Source organism: Eucalyptus grandis, chromosome 4 (genome assembly GCF_016545825.1).
Source record: "Eucalyptus grandis isolate ANBG69807.140 chromosome 4, ASM1654582v1, whole genome shotgun sequence".
Classification (NCBI taxonomy): Eukaryota; Viridiplantae; Streptophyta; class Magnoliopsida; order Myrtales; family Myrtaceae; genus Eucalyptus; species Eucalyptus grandis.
In genome coordinates, this window is record NC_052615.1 from 6331167 (window position 1) to 6349177 (window position 18011).

At 39.4% G+C, this 18011-nt stretch overlaps 1 protein-coding gene across 1 annotated transcript; it reads left to right on the forward strand.

Annotated features, from left to right (window-relative positions):
- Nucleotides 1-13590: 13590 nt before the first annotated feature.
- On the forward strand, nt 13591-15927 carry LOC104440785 (glucan endo-1,3-beta-glucosidase 11). The gene is made up of 3 exons (XM_010053753.3): nt 13591-13793; nt 13955-14988; nt 15469-15927. Exons 1-3 carry the CDS (start codon nt 13724-13726, stop codon nt 15553-15555), a joined length of 1191 nt encoding a protein of 396 aa, XP_010052055.2. The 5' UTR covers nt 13591-13723; the 3' UTR covers nt 15556-15927.
- Nucleotides 15928-18011: the final 2084 nt, after the last annotated feature.

Below are 18011 nucleotides of genomic sequence, written 5' to 3' on the forward strand. Positions count from 1 at the left end.
GCACAGATCGTATACATAAAAAAACTAATTATTTCTTTTCAGTTAAAAGAGATAATAATACAAAATAAAAAATTATAGAATATCATATTTCTTTTCGGTTAATCTAATTGGTAATCAATCTCTCGATGCCTAACCACTGGGATTCGCCCCAGTGGCCACCCTTCCAATATGGAAGGAGGAGGTGAGAGATTCAAATCTCCACCTTCTCAGGGGGATGGGGTGGGGACGCGTAAGTTTCAGGAGTGAGTTTCGACTCCTACGCCCTGCAAGCGGTAGGGCAAAAGTCTGAAAGTGAGTGTAGAGTAGGACTGACAAAAAAAAAAAAATTTCTCGATGCCTCTCTTAAAAGCATAAATGTGTCTTTTCATTAATTATCCGGTTTGTATAGGTAGTGCAAACTGCGATACTTGGTAAGGATTTGATTGGTGCTCAAAGAGGTTTAGACACCCATGATGTTTGAAAAATAGATAAAGACATAAATACCTGATCATCGGTTTTAAAAGGGAGAAACCAAAGCAACTTCTGTCGCTGTTCTCAAGGCAAAGAGTAAACACATATAATCAGCACCCAGATTGGTGAAATCATAGGAATTGCACGTCGTCTAGAGCATGTCGTTAGATCGCAATATAATAGGATGTTTATCAAAATTTCATATTCATGAAATCAATATTATGGTATAAGATTCGTTAACATTCATAAAAAGTAGGTTTACTGGAGTAAGTAAATAAGAATTAGGAACATATAGATGCAAGGTAAAGAATATTATACGAGGTCTATGGGCAAAAGCAAATATAACTTTTTTGAGAAAACGTTATGATTCTTGCGAATAAGATATTCCAACGCATTCCTTATCTTAACAGGTATCATTGTCAACCTACAGAAAGAGATTGTGTCATTTCATTCTACAAATTGGATATTGATTTACCAATTCCCTTATGCAACGAGCGTAGGGATTCAAGCAATCGCAGATCGAGAGAGAGGGCTCCAGGGTTGTACCAACATGTTATGTCGTAAAGCCGCTACATTAGTTATAGCAATTAGCTAAGAACGCATCTTTTTAATAGAAAGGATGGTCATCCACACAGGTTTTAACGCTTGTCTTACGTCATACCTGATCCATGAGATCAGTTGAGTATACTCATGCGTTCGGGATTTATCTAGACGAGCTTTCTCGTCATACGTAAACAGTCGAGTATATTCATGTGTGGGATATTCTCAGATAAACTGGTGTAAGCAAACCATTACTTTTGCCGACTTTCTCACAGCTTGCGCACCACCGCGGTACACGCACCTTCCGAAGCTTTCTCACCCCATTCTTCCACATCTTGATGCTCCCACTTTTGCATCAAAAACGCCTTTACCAAAAGCCGATGCACGTTCTTCAAAAGAAGCCCCTCCTTCATATCTTTCAAAAGCATGCAGATATATCTTTGGATCGAGAAAAAGATAGAGGGAGGAAAAAGAAAAGAGATTATCGCATTGACCACTCCGCACCAGCTATATGACAAGGCCTAAGAAGTTAGTATATGTAAACCGTTATTATAATGGACAATTATCCCAGAGATAAAGTACTCATTAATTGCTACGTAGCCTTATATCCATAGAGAATAATTCCCCATGTATGAAATACACATAGCCTTCATGAACACATGGATTCTAGACGAAGACTTAGCTTCCATGGTACTCCTCTTTAAACTATGTAGATAAGAATCCATGTGACTTATTCTCTTTGAAAATACCAACTTTGGGACTTACCAACTTATGTCAAGTCTCATGTATAACCGAAAAAGGAAAAAACCAAATCTAGCTCCCATCGAGTTGTGGTCTAATGATAAGTATCATATTGACATTGAATGTAAGTTGGTGGTTTTTTTTTAAAAAAAAAAAAAAAAAAAAAGGTATTGAGCCATTTGATAAGAATCGTTGACATTGAATGAAATGTTCCCAATAATTCTCCCTCTTTCTTCCCAAGGCCTTCTTTTCTTCGGCCAACCCTTGCTTCTCATACCCATACTTATGCTGCTTTTGTTTTTGTCCCCTTGAATTTTATTTCTAAACTAATTTTATTGAGATCTAGACGGTCGACGGGGAAGGAAAAGCAAGCATGCCCCACGTAGATCGATACAAAGCAACGCAAGATCATGTTCTATATAAAATCTATCGGGATGGACTGTTCCAAAAGGGGTTGATGACGGTTCTTGCTTTTCTTCTGAGAGGAACTTTTCGAACTTTAGGCCTGTCTTATTATCTCTTTTACTGGTCAGTCCACGTGAATGACAGTCGGGAGATAACCACTAAGTTTGTGGTGACTAAGCAATGGAATAAATTGAGAATATAAATTATTGCTTTTGCTTAACTCCAAATGCTTCTCTCGACCAATCGAGAGTACTTTCTCGCTTTTCGTTTCCTCAAGAGGTTTGTATCAGCTATACTAACATTGAAGTGACAAATTGGAAGTACCTATACAATAATAAAGCAAGAAAATTCATCCAAAAATCTTAAATCTATTGTAAGGCAATCAATTAATTTTAAACACGTCAATTGTACCAATTTAATCCTAAATTTTTTGAAATTAGTAAATCCAAAAATTTTCAATTATGCCAATTTAGTTTTAAACTTTTGATAATTTGTCAGTTTAGTTCTTTCGAATAATTTTGCCAAAAATCGTTGATGTACAATCTAGTCGGTGTTGGCCATCCTCCATGAAACAATTAGCGTTGACATGAATAATATTTTTAATTTTCTGTTTTTTTTTCTATTTTTTTTTCCTTTTTTTGTCCTTTGGATTTCTTTTCTTTGCTCTTCCTTTTCTTTTTTTATCTTTTTTTCCTCTGCTAGCCATTGCCAAGCCCAGTTGAAGACCGACAGCACCGACCTTAGGGGAGGGCCACCCCCACATGCCCGAGCGAGGGTTGCCCTACCACCCTTGTCAAATTTGTCGAGTGCCACTCTCGCCTACCCCTATAAGGGTCTCCCTTGCCTGGGTGGGTGAGGGTCATCTTTGCTTGAGGTCAACAAGGGCAGTCATTGTCCAGGGCTGGCGAAGGGAAAATGAAAAAAAGGAAAATAAAAAGAAAAAGAAAAAGGAAAAGAGAAGAGAATGAGAAAAGGGGGAAATAAGAATATTAAAAGAAAATTGACATATCGTCAGAAGATTTTACATTGAATCGACACAATTAAAAAATTTAGGATTAAATTAGTTTATTATCTGAATATAATTTTTTACATCATTTGACCTGTCTCATTGGATGCACTCGGGTTTCGCAAGTTTCGACGTGGTCTTAATCGTTTTCGTTGTCAATGCCCGTCGCAGTTGGCCTCTGTCTTCTACTTACGATTTACGAAGGAAAGGTGCCTGTCTTTTCCTTGGCCAGTCTGAACGCGGTTTTTTGTTCCTTGCACGACATCTTCATGGGAATTTGGAACAGACAGAAGTTATGCCAATCAACCTGACTAAAGACTGCCCAGATTCTGAAACCAAAAGGCTATGATTTCACATTCAGGGAAGGAATACTTCTCTTGGTATAGATAGTGATTTTATATCGGTAGATTTATGTCAGAGTTTGTAAGAGTAAAAAGCCTTTAAGTAAAAAGAATCATCGGTCACTTGATTTCTTAATAATCTTTTGATAACTCACCGATATATTTTTTTTCTATAAGATTACCAAATTGTAATAGTTTGCAAAGTACAAATATGTCTTCTTTTGTTAATCAATTTTTATTTGTTATTCTTACCAACGTCTAATTTACCATTACATTTAGGTTACCAATATTTATTTACGTCATTTGCTAACTTTTTTTCCGATTAAAATACCAACTAAATTTGTTCATCAACTTTCATTTGAGTTATTTATCAATATTTACTTGGTCTTTATAGATTATTAACTTTTGTTGCCATTCAATTACTTTGATTTATCCTTCTTTTTCACAAACGCCTTACATTTTTTCAACTCGTAATACTGCAAACCCAGCAAAATCGTAAATAATTATGGGGGGGGGGTAACTTTTTCAATTCAATAATATTGCATTTTATCACGCAATAGCATTGAACTTGTTTGTGCTTTGAAAAAGTAAGCCTTTAGATTTTCTTTGAATTCCTTAAGATATCAAAATTCAAAAATTAATAAAAGCCACCTAGATGGATGCCAAGAAGTCCCCCAAACAAATAAATAATATGGGATAAGTGTACTGAAAATTCTAAACATTATCATGAAAATACAATTGGGTCATAAAATTTCAAAAGTATAATTAAGTCTTAAAAATCTAAAAAAAAAAAAAATACAATTTAGACCAATTTAACATTTTTAGGATTTAATTGCACCGTTTAAAACTTTTAGTACTGAAATCCATTTCATGATAAGTTTTAGAATTTCATTGTATTTTTTAAAAGTTTTATAACTTAATTGAACTTTCGTAATGAGTTCAAAAAATTTTAATGCACTTATCCCAAATTAGATTTTTTTGGGTTAAAATCCCAGATAAGATTAAAAGTGTCCCCTTTTTTTCCTAACAAAGCTCACAAACTGTAATCCCTTCGGATAAAACTCGTCAATCATCCACGTTACATTTTCATATAACGTTATACATACATACAAACGTACATGCATGCATGAATGCCGTGCTACGGATATTTTAGATTAATTGCTTTTTTCTTTTCTTGTCTGATGTGATGTGATAGATGATTTATAGGGAAGTAAAAAGCTTGTCGACATATTTGACCGGTAGAAAAAAATGTGTGTTGATATATGCATGTGGGTAATAGCTTAAAGCGAGATGCTGACCATATAAAGTGAAAACGGTGGGTCCTATGAGTGATCTTGTGCCTGCTCACGATTTGACTCTCGTGTCACTACAAAAGACGAAGTAAAGAAAGAGGCTGCTTGCAGATAAGGGCAACTGCGTCTCACATCATTGGCACGTCCAATCCCATTCCTTATCCACTCACCAAATCCCGTTTGATCGTTCCCTTTACCCTTCTTGATTTGGCGAACCCCACGCAACTTGCCTTCGAAATCTCTAGGTTAGTTCAATTTGGACTCTTGCTCTTTGCTTGTTGTTCCCTCGTCAAAAGTAGGCTCGCAACTTTAATGAATTTCTAACCAATGTGCTAATGGTTGGTTCTTCATTTGATCCTTGTTGATGGTTGAAGAAATCTTATAGCAATGTCCTCCTAAATTATAGCTTCTAGCATAATAAACATTGAAGAATTTTCTAGGGTTACAGCCCAATTTCGACTCTTGCTCTTCACTTGTTGTTCCCTCGCCGAAAGAAGTCTCGCAACTTTAATGAATTTCTTTGACCAGTAACCAATGTGATAATGGTTGGTTCTTCATTTGATCATTGTTGATGGTTGAGGAAATCTTATAGCATGGTCCTCCTAAATTATAGCTTCGAGCTTACTAGCTATAGGATAAACATTGGAGAATTTCGTTAACAAGTGTCCCGTCAGCATTAGACTGAGCAACTAAATTAATGGAGATTGCGGTTTTCTAATGCAGTGGCGTTTTATTCGTGTTAGTATGTCCAACATCGCTCTTCGACTTTTGGGTAAGAGCCTTTGGTTGCAGAAATTACTTCAATCTTTAAAGAAATGGACTTTTTATGTTGTTTGCCGATATGGAGAAAGTTTATTTTTCACAAGCAATCTTAATCTAATACCACCTACGTATTTATGTATATTGAGGAGGAAAAGGGTACTTCTTACTCCGCATGGCAAGTTAATGGCTATATTTTCTTGGGCTTTGCTTGCACACTGTGACAATAACAGTTCATTGCAAGTCATAAATTCTTGAAAGTGAACCTAACAATAATTCATAATTATTTGTTATTTGATTTTTTTTTGGGTCCAAAATAGATTGTAATTCTAATAGTAGATTAAAATCATCACGCAATTATTTCTCTATTTTCATCCACTCCTAATTAGAGGAAATTCCCTCCAACTATATACATGATTGGTATATTGCGATGATAGGGACATCCCCCCCCACCTACTAACTTGAGTAAATATAAATGTGTGTAATGTCAATGTTTATATTTATGCACCACTCGAAAGATTGGTGGGAGGAAGTTTCCCATTTTGAGATGGGCGAAAGCATGGGCTGCGAGTAAATAATGACTAAGGTCTAACAGAAACCCTCACCATTAAGGAACCGTCTTCTGCCCGAAAACTGGGGTCTTGAGAAATATCCAGAATCTTTAAAGGAGTGATGAAAATCGATTTTTATAAATTGAGCTTTGAGAATTAGACATATCATGATACTTTTTTTTTTTTGGTAATCTAGAAACCCCCATACAGCTGACGGCCGGCGAAGTAAACCCGGAATGGTGCTAGCGCAGGACGCACCACCACGACACCGCGCTTAAGATCACTAGTGACGACGCTGGGATTCAAACACCATCCCTTGCATTAGGGAAGGAACCCGGTTAACGCTGCCACCACATGGAGTGGTGACTTATAATGATACTTTCATTTCTAGAAAAAAATAATAAAAGCATTGAAGAGATCATGTGCATGGGATTTACCGTCGTTGACGTCTGATAATTAAGGTGTTTATAAGTCGCTTAGTCATTTGGCCGGTAAGACCCATGAACATTGACGTCTCCATGTGGCAACATATGCTTCTTTGTTTAATGTCTTCCACTGCCTAAGAGAAAGATAATTATAATAGGCAATTCTGGTACCAATCCAAGAGAGAAAAAACATCGTATCGAGAGAAAGAGAGTTGGCTGAAAAAATTATATTAGAATTTTTTATAAAATTTTAAAATTCAATTGACGAAATTAAATAGTTTAAAATTGAATTGGTATCCGTACAATAGATTTAGGATAGATTTTACAACTTTCCTGTGGGGCATGGGGTATTGAAATGCCATGTGTTGCCATGTTCATCCATGTATCCCTAAAAGAGGTGATGGATTACTTCCTCAACTGTAAGACTGATTCACCAAGAATGAGTGAAAGCCAATCTAGATCGGGGAGATATGAGAATGAGGTCCTAAAATCATATTGTGCAGCGAGAGTCAAGTAGATTTCAGGGCATCACTTCTTCAACAAGGCTGGTCACTTTTACCTTTTGGCTTCTTTCGTAGTCTTCTTCAACAAGGCTGTACTATCAATCACAAGATTGGGGTAGTTCCATATCTCACATATAGTAAACCTCAGAGACACGTTACTTGATTCAACAATCATGCAGAATATATGTTTACGAGGATGGGGCTTGTTGCGAAAATCTTCATGGCAAAAATCACTGCAATTACAAAGAATTTCCTTGAACTCATAATGAAAATATAATTGAGTTTTAAAATTTCCAAAAAAGCATAATTATGCCTAAAGAATTTTACCCAAAAAAATGCAATGGATTGCTTCCGATTGTTTCAACCATTTTAAGTTATTGAAGACTTCTATATGGCTATTTTTAAGGTTCATTTGTGATTCATGTCGTTGATGTGGCACCATGTAGGTCTTGATGGAGTGCCTAGCAATTGCCACATCAGCAAAATAACCAAAAAAACAAGGAATCCATTCAGGTCTCAAATTTCTCATCAAATCACAATTGAGTCTTAAAACTTTTAAAATATGCAATCAAATGGTAAATGTTGTCAAATTAGTGTAATTAAACTCCCCATTAGTTTCGTCCAATTTAGCAAACAAAAAATATTGAAGTAGGTTTTTTCTTATTGTTTTCTCTTTTTCACGTGATCATTATGTCATGGAAGTGTGCAACAGTAGCCTTAATGAGGCTGTTTACCTCCCAACATTAATTGGAAATAGATTAATAGGTAGAAAGAGAAAGAAAATACACTATTCAAAGAGACTTAAGGGTTAAGAGGGTCGATGAGAATCTTTGAGGTATAAGGAAGGGCTAGTGACCTCGCCCAGCCACCGGCAAGGCCGCTGGCCCTCACAGCTAGCAGGTGAAGGCTGCAAGCAGTGGTGGTGCCCCACCACATCAGGGTTAGCCACCCAAGGGTCAGTCGACGCTTCTTTCCTTCCAAATCTGTTGGCTTTTTTCAATTGACTCCTTTTTCTCTTTTACTTTTCCTATTTCTTTTTATCCTTTTTCTTTTATCTTGGCAGCTAATCGGTGCTATATTGATGCTACTTATCTACTGAAAATACTAAAAAATATATCTTAGTGTCTGTTAGCCAAATTAGACGAAATTAATAGAGGAACAATTGTGACAATTTGATAAATTTTAAAACTTAATTGCCTTTTTGAAATTTTTATTTTAACTTAGTTACACTTTCAAAATATGTCTTGTAACTTTTGCTGCACTTATTCTGAAAGAGAAAATGAACACAATCGTACGCATATAGAGAATTGGCTTGCCGTCAACGCCGCCTCGCCTTCTCTGATTGGGGTCCGCCCCAAGCCAGGGTCCAACAGTCGACCGACCTAGTCGATGAGGGGCTGCTGACGTTACTGAAAGCAGACGGTGGTAATGGAAATTACTCAAATTCCCTTTCATACTTATTTTAAGATTTGATCGTGACCGTTTTTTTTATTGCATTTTGACTATAAGGTTTGGGGCTCCTTGTGGATTTATCCAAAAATAAATAAATTATTTAATAAATACGAATATTATTTTTGTATAATTGAAATATAAAATCAAACAAACGATAAAAAAAAAAATGTAAAAGGCCAAAAAAGTATCTCAAATACCAAAAGTTACATGTATATCCATAGCTAAAGGAAAAATAAATAATATGGCCGACGCCAAATGAAAGGACAAGAAGATGGAAGAAACAAAACATAAAAACACTAATTTGAAGACCAATATCACTAAAGACATAAGCATAGTTGAGGTATATTTTTAACTATTTTGACTGATTAAAGACTTCTATATGGCTACTTTTAATGTTCAGTCATGACGCTTGGTATTCATGTGGCATCAAGTAGGTCTTAATGAAGTGCCAAGCAAATGCCATGGCAACAAAATAACCGCAAGGTCTCATATTTGTCGTCAAAGTACAATCAGGATATAAAATCAAATGTTAAATCTTGTCAAATTAGTATAATTAAGCTTCCTTGTTAGCTTCGACCAATTTGACAAATGCGAAGTAATTTTTTTATTATTATTATTATTAGCTTCTCTTTCCTACATGAATATCACGTCAATGAAGGATGCATTAATGACCAAAACAACATTGTTTCCCTCCAAACTTTAATTGGAATTAGATTAATAGGTGAAGAGGAAAATACACTCCACCCAAAGAGGCTTGAGCGTTAAGGGGGTTAATGAGAGTTCCCAAGGTGCAAGGGCTAACGGCCTTGCCCAACCACAAGCAAGGGTCACTAGCCCTCATTGCTAATAGGTGAAGGCTATGGGCGGTGACGTTGCCCACCACACCAGGGTCAGCCACGAGCTACAAGCCCCCACCTGCTTGCCAAGATAACCAACGGCCCGCGTCGACCCCCAGCGAAGCAGGGGACAATTCCCAACCCAACCCCAATCTGCACTTCTTTTTCAAGAAATTTTGGCTTTTTTCACTGACTCCTTTCCTCTTTTATTTTCCCTATTAATCTTTTTATCTTTTTTATCTCATCTTTTCTTTATTTTCAAGCTTTTTTTTTTTTTTTTTATGTCGGCTAATTGGCATTGCGTGCATATTTAAAACATTAAAAAAAGTCACATTAGTGTTATCTATCAACCAAATTAAATGGAATTAATGAAAGGATCGACTCTACCAATATGACAAATGTAGAACTTAATTGAAATTTTTGAAAGTTTTAGAATTCAATTATACTTTCAAAATAAGTTTTACAACTTTTGGCGCACTTTATCCGAAAAGAGAAAATGAACAAACTCATAGACATATAGAGAAGTGGTGTGTCATTGCCGCCACCCGGCCTTCTCTAAGGAAGGTTTGCCCCAAACTAGGGTCTCCACCACATATGGAGGTAATGGAAATTATTTGATTGCTCTTTTTATACTTGTTTTAAGATTTGATTGCACTATTTGATAATCTTATTTTATTTAATTTTATAGCATTTTCACTACAAGATTTATTTATCAGAGCGTAGGATCACAAGATGTAGCGCAACAAGGGGCAAACCAAGCCTTTCGGCAGCAAGTCTACAAGCCACAACAGTAAGGGTTTGGTCAATGAATTGGTGGATCTCTTTCTTATCTAAGAAATTTCTAGTCATTTCGGCTTTTCGAGTTACTACTCCGTGGGTCGTATGAAAAGTATCGAGAAAGGCTAATATTCAAAGCGCTACGCACCTCCTAATTTATCCAAAAATAAAGGACATTTAATAAACATGAATGTTATTTTTATAGATTTAAAATTTGAAGTAATAAAAATGATATAAAAAATGTAAAAGGAAAATAAAATTCTAATGTCAAATGTCAAAAGTTAATAGGTAAGTACATAGCTAAAGGCTACCATCATTTTCATTTGCCGATGCTAAAGCGAAAAGACAAGAAGATGGAAGAAACAAAAATATAAAAACACTAATTTACCTATATCAATAAAGACATAAGCACTGCATCGCCTCTCGACCCAAGCCAAATGAGAATTGGGGAAATGTTTGCGTTGAGCAACAAGCATCTTTGTCCTACATCTGAACTCGAATCAACAACTATCTCGGGCCCGATGGCTTTAACTGATCATGTCCCATCTATAGAAATCATCCTAAGGATGGCTCTACTTGAACTCCAGGTGTTTACAGAGCTATTACAACAAGTCGGTCTATAAATAAAGGAACAGCCATTGGGTCGCCTAAGGCTGCGCATGGTAACCTTCCCCAGCCCAAGAATTTCTATTCTTCTCTTCCTCGGAACAAAAAAAGAATAGAAACCTGTTTGATAACGGCAACTTAGGGCGCGTTTCGTAACGATTCTGTTCCCGGGAGCTGATTCTGATCAGAACTGATTCTTTTTATTCTCGTTCCTAGGAACCGATTCTAAGCATTTTAAGCCGTTTGGTAACCGTCCAAAATTTTTTATTCGGGAATAGAATTGCGTTTGGTACCGTGTTCATTAATTCTGTTCCAAATCAATTTCTTTTAATTTTTAAATATTTTTTTTACTTTTTTTCCTTTGTTTTCTTTTCTTTTTTTCATTTTTTCAGTTTTTTCTTTTCATTTTCCTTTTTTCTTTTCTTTTCTTTTTTTTTTCCCTTTTTTTTTTTTCTTTTTCTCATCTTCTTCTTCTTCTTCTTGCCGGTCGCCGGACCGGCGACCGGCCAAACGAGGGCCGGCGACCTCACCGGAGCGTCGCCGCCTCGCCGAGGCCCTCCATCGGCCGAGCCTCGCGGCAGCCGGCGAGGCTCGCCTAGCCCCGCCGAGGCTCGGCCGAGCCGATTTGGCGAGGCCGAGCCCCGTCGGTGGTCGCTGACCTTGGTCGGGGTTGGGCGAGGCTTGCCGGCCACGGCGGGCCGGGCGAGCCTCGCCGGCCACCCTGGGGCTGGGCGTCGCGAGGCTCGCCCAGCCCTCGCCCAATCCCGACGAGGCTCGGCCTCGCTAGATCCGGGGGCGAGGCCGAGCCTCGCCGGTGGCTGCGAGCCTCGCCGGCCTCGGCGAGGCCTCGCCCAGCCTCCCCGCCGAGGCCCGCGGCCACCGGCGAGGCTCGGCCTCGCCAGACTGGGAGGCCGAGCCTCGCCGGTGGCCGGGCAAGCCTCCGGTGAGCTCGTCGATGGTCGGGCTTGCCTCCGGCGAGCTCGCCGGACCTCGCCCGGTCCGCGAGCCTCCGGCAAGCTCGCAGGACCGGCGGCCAGCGACCGGCTGCGGCGGCGGCGAACGGCGGCAGCGGACGGCGGACGGTGGCGGCGGTGGACGGCGGTGGCGGATGGCGGATGGCGGACGGTGGCGGGCGGTGGTGGATGGCGGTCGCAAGATGGCCGAAGAGAAGAAGAAAATTTATTGATTTTGATTCTCAAATTCGTTCTCGGAACAAAAATCAACTTTTTTTTGGTTCTTGATTCTTCCCAACTGCTCCCGAGAACAAAAATTTTACCAAACGCGATTCTAGGCCGAAACCGATTCCGGAACAAAGAATCAGATTTGGCCCTATTTGGATGGTTACCAAACATGGCCTTAGTTTTTGTTCCGGGAACAAAAAGTTAGCCCGGGAGTGGTTTTGGAATAGAAATGAGAAGTAAAAAAAGTTACTTCATGTTCCGGGAATAAGTTTAAGAAATAAGTGATTTTTTTTTTCTTTTATTCTTCTCTTGCTAACCGCCATTGACCTGCCCGTTGCCGCCGCCGCGGGCCGACCGCCGCCACCGCCGCCGTTGACCGCCGCCACCGCCGCCGCCGGCCGATCGCCATCGCTGCCGGCTGTCACCGCCGCCGCTAATCGACCGGTGCCGGTGCCGCGGAGCCCGACCGGTGCCGGTCACCGGAGCCCGATCGACCGCCGCCGGTCGCGAGCCCGACCGACCCGCCGCCGGCCGCCGGAGCCCCATTGTCTCGCTTTGCCGCGGAGCCCGACCGTCGCCGTTGCCGGTCGCGAGCTCGACCGACCACCGGCGGCGGCGGCAACGTCCGGCGGTGGCGGCGGTCTACCGGCAAAAATAAAAACAAATAAATATAAAAAGAAACTATTTTTTACCAAACGCATTTATTTTTTTTTTCTATTTCTAGAGTAAAAATTTTGTGTAGTTACCAAATGGGTTTTTTTTTACATAGAAATTGTTCCCCAGAATAGAAATAAAAAAGAACTATTTCTGAAAAGAAATTGTTTTCCGGTCAAGAAATGTTACCATGCGCAGCCTAAGAGACTAGAACAAATAGGTCAAAAATGGATTTGTGCCGTAGAAGTTGACCAATCTACTCCACACAAGTGTGGGCTTATAGGACTGGGCCTCAACAACCTTTTCTTTCATTTATATCGTCTTTGGAGATAAATAAAACTAATTCATGAGAGCCATCTTTTAGTTTTATGGTTTAGTTGAGCATCCAAACTGTCATGTCAAGCATGTTTAAGAGAGTTATAATTGGACGTTTGATTCCTTCAGAAAGTACTTACCCATATAGCAAAGCGCAAAACTATAAGGCTCATTATGGAGTGAGCTAAAGTAGAATATACCCAACCATCATATTTTTATGAAACTTGAAATTGATGCCCTTCCGATGCTTGCGACTAAATGTACCGCATTGTCACTAAACATAAGATATTAATTAAGAGGCATCTTCGTTAAAGCAAAACTATCCTATATTGCGACCTACACACTTTTTCTATAAATGATTAACCTTAATTAAATGCATGGCCAAAAAAGTGAAGGAATCTATGGCGTAGATAATCTTAAATTAAAACAGAATCTCTCATCATGAAGGTTAACAACTATTTACCCTCACCCCAAATTTCGGGATCCCCCAATCGCTTCCGTATAATATAATTAACCAATCAGAGGGGACTTCCTTTTCTTTTAGTTGAAGAAAGTGACCGGGGCATTTTGGTCGTTTCGATGGGGGGAGTTGGCGTACGTTGAAAGAGACAAGCCGCTCCAAAGAAGCCCTTCAGATGAAGAAATATATTATAAGAAAACCCAAAGGTCATTTGAAATACGAAATCATTTATGAGGGACGAGCCAAACAAAGGCAAGGTTGTCAAGGCAAGCTATACACACCGAAGCCAAAAATATTCAAACAAGTAAAGAAAAGAATTTGTAGCTTCTCTCCTCTCCTAGCGTCGAGCTTATCTCTATATAAGTCCCTTCTCTGCTTCCTCCTCCAATTCTTACAACTCTCTCTCTCTCTCTCTCTCTCCCTCTCAAGATGGCAACACTTTCTAGTAGAATCGCCACGACTTATGCTGTTATTTTGTTCTCTGTCTATTTATCAACAGGTGCCAACTTTTAGCTCTTTACTAATGTACTCGATTCTTTTTTCACCAGCTTTTCTGGATTGGGCTACAATTTAGCATGTTACTGTACATCTTCTTCTTCTTCAAATTTAGCTGCAGATTCAGATTTGATCGCTACATTCATGGTCTGCTTCGTGTTGTAGGAGTTGCTTCACTTGGGATCAATTATGGGCAAGTTGCCAACAATTTACCCCCACCGGAGAGAGTTCTTGAGCTCTTGAGATCCTTAAAGGTCACGAAAGCAAGAATCTATGACACCAATCCGCAAGTCCTAACAGCATTCGCGAATTCCAACGTCGAGCTTATCGTGACCATTGAGAACGATATGCTAGGCCAGCTGCAGGATCCCCAGCAAGCCTTGCAATGGGTGAGCGCCCACATCAAGCCTTACCTCCCTACCACGCGGATCACCGGAATCCATGTCGGCAATGAGGTCTTAAACGACCAGGACTCCACGCTCACGGACAATCTTGTGCCGGCAATGCATAGCATCCACGGAGCTCTGGTCCAGCTAGGGTTAGATTCCTACGTCCAAGTCTCCTCCCCAAATTCCTTGGCGGTCCTCGCCCAGTCGTTCCCTCCTTCAGCCGGTAGCTTCGACAGCAAAGTCTCCAGCGTGGTCTATCAATTCTTGCAATTCTTGTTGGCTACCAATTCACCATACTGGATCAATGCCTATCCATATTTCGCTTACAAGGCCGACCCATCTCGGATATCCCTCGACTATGTGCTTTTCAACCCAAACCCGGGCATGGTGGATCCATACACTAAATTGCGCTACGACAACATGCTGTATGCGCAAGTGGATGCGGTCGCTTTCGCCATGATGAGAATGGGTTTCCCAGAGATCGAAATTAGGGTTTCCGAGACCGGGTGGCCTTCGAAGGGTGATCCGGATGAGGTTGGCGCAACCCTTCAGAATGCCGCGCTCTACAACATGAATTTGCTGAGGAGGCAGCTGAAGAATGAAGGGACGCCATGGAGGCCTAACGCGAGGCTCGAGGTCTATGTGTTTGCCTTGTTCAATGAGGACATGAAGCCAGGGCCCACTTCTGAGAGGAACTACGGACTTTTTCGGCCAGATGGGACAATGGCTTACAATGTCGGCCTCTCCGCTCTGTCGACCCCATCTTCCACCTCCACAGCCACCATTTCTCTCACTTCTTCTGCGACGAAGGTAAAACCATAAAAATCCATAATTTTAAAGATAGTTTATTCCATCCGACCCAGATGGAAAATATAGTTTCTGCAGGCGGTGTCATGATCTAGATATGCGTGCGGTTTGGGGCCCAAACTTGTTGCGCGTGTGTCCAAATCCCTAGGCCGCTTATGGAAACTTTCTTTTCCGCCGGCGATGGACAACATACGAACCCTTTCTTCCCCTTTCTCTCTTTCAATTGTTCTTTTGACTTTCACGTACGAACACATGCTCTAAGCAATAAACTTGTAAAGAATTAGGGTTTATGTTAGGAACCGAATTCTTAGCAGCTAGGCATTGAGCAGAATTTGTATTGTATTTCTCAGGAGCATCGTGTGGATTTACACCTGTATAGGCACTCTTTACGTGATAATCCAAAAGAAAGGTTTATGTGACGATATGAGTCTAATTCCTTTTTTTGTTGTCTTTTCTTATGAAATGGGATTTACTCTAAAACAGGGTGCACGTAAGGAATATCAAAGCTTGGTCTACTGGATGTTTGTGTGTTTGCTGACTTGTCAAGTTTTATTGCGAAGACAGTTTTAAAGCCGATGGGAGATGTGTCGTTGTATATATATTGCTTTTGGGAAGATTACTGTAGAGTCTCTTCGTTGGTCCATGCATCACAATATTCGGGGGGAAAAATAATTACTCCAATTATAGGAGCTCATAATCGAAGAGGATTCAAATCCTGAGCAATTCATAATCGAAGAGGATTCAAATCCCGAGCAATTCATTGTGCTATATGATCTTCATTAATCGTATGAAGGATTTAATTTCTGGATTTTGTCCGTCTTCGATCAAATTGAACTTTATTTTCGTTCCACATTAGTCGCCGAACGAGAGAGAAGTTCTTTTTATTATTTTTATTAGTGTGTATTTGTATATTTTGGCTATGCAATACGCAAAAGTCAAAAGTATTCTCTTCTTGCTTTTGCTTTATATTAATTTTAAGAATGCAGGGCTATGAGACCATATGTCCCCTATTGTCATTGGCTTTCAAGAAAGCTCTTCGCTTTTGGACGTGGAATCCATAACTGTTCGTCCCTTCCCAAAACGTTATGATAAACAAACCTCCTTGATAAAATCTCATACAAAAATTCCCTAATAAAATCAGTCAATCAAGAGTTTATAAAGTAAAAGCATCCATTAACCTCAAAAAAACCTAGTAAAAGAAGACACATTACTCGCAAATCCACTACATATCGCAATGCCTCGATCCAACACATCGTTGTTTTCGGCCTTAGAATTGAATATACCCAGGATTGCTTTTCACCAAGTACAATGATCCCCTATACGGATGTAGATCTAATTTGTATGAATGACTACATCGACAATAATAAAAAGTAATCAAAACAAGAACAATGATAATCAAATTTATTGCCTTGATCCAACAAAATGCATTGAATCCCATTCTCTATCTTATCTCTATCTCGTTTTGTTTTGGAGAAATGTCTATCTTACATCATCTAAATGGAAAAGGTTAGGCAAAGGGAGAAATGGAGAGATGATGATGATGGAGAAGGAGATTAAAGAGAGTGAAAAGGACAAGGCTTTCGCTGAGGGCGTTTCTTTTCTATCCTCAACCGGCAAATGGAGGCCCTTGCCTTTATTCTCTCTGGTCAGATAACCGTCAGCATTGGCCTCCTATGACAGCGCTTTCCAGAAAAGGGAGTTTTTTCTGTCCTTTTCTTTTAATTTTTTTCTCCATGTTTCTTGCTTTTTCCTTCCCTTTTCTTTTCTTTTTTGGGAGAGTGGAGAGGTAGACAAAATAAGGTCATACCACGTAATACATGACGAGGATGGGCTTCCATTTTCGTAAAGTCCGACGTGGCGAACATGCGCCCAACATTTTGCGCCAGATTCCACAAGTACCAACGTGATGTTTTATACGATAAAAAGAAGTTTGCCTCTCAAATTTTTCTTGAATGAGTATTTGCCCTTTTGAGAATTGAAATGTCAGAACTCCCATTTGTTATGTGTGAGTTAGATGATGCAATTAAATACGTCCTTTTAATCTAGGTTCACTTACCTGTTGCACCAAATAAAGAGAGAGATCTGTGATGGTCTTCTCCCTTTAAAAAGTGTTAATACGATCTTCAATTAGGACTGACAATTTGTGTTGGTGTGTCATAAGCGTGTTTGTAAATTTACGTCAATTAGTGTTGGCCTAAAACATCTTGATCTTTTATCTACATGCCAAATGAATGGATTGTAACAAAAATGCGTTGATTCATGTCAATTTAGCGTTAAATGTGCTCTGCAAGTTGCACTCATCCTCTTCTTAACGAAGCCATTTGCTCTTTCTTATTGAATACCCTTAGCAAGAAGAATACTTTTTGATACACCTAAATTGTGTTTTGGGGTGTAAAAAGCGGGACCTAATTAATACAACGAATCCCCATAAACGTGCTATCCCATCTTTTTGCTACCCAATTCATAAGGCCAACCTTTGTCAACATGTACAATTAGGTACGTTGTTTCATGTCATATTCTAATTTTATCTGTGTAATTTGTGTTTTATTTCATGACGTGCAAACTAATGCCGTCCTGCATTGCTGATCCTATTATAATATTTAAATGATAAACCACACATTCATCTAGCTGCTTAAGCTTTTAGAACAGTGAACAATAATTACATCAAATCTTACATGGTATCAAAGCTGGAGGTCCTAAATTCAAATTTTTCCAAGCCTTATGTGTCTCCCCAATTAAATATATCCATGCTTAGTACTAGGCAAAAAGACCAAAGTAAGCGTGCAAGGGAGTGTTAGAAAATTTAAATGATAAATCATACTTTCATCTAATAGCTTAAGTTTTTAAAACAAGTTGGCAGTGGTCACATCAAATCTCACAGACCCTATCTTTACTATGCATGATTAGCATAGATGAAATGAAGGACACAAACAAACATAAAATTTCAATGTGAGATACTCCGCAATTATCATTAAGGGAGTCATTTCGCAAATGGCTCATGTGTGATGTGTTCCTCCCTCCGACGA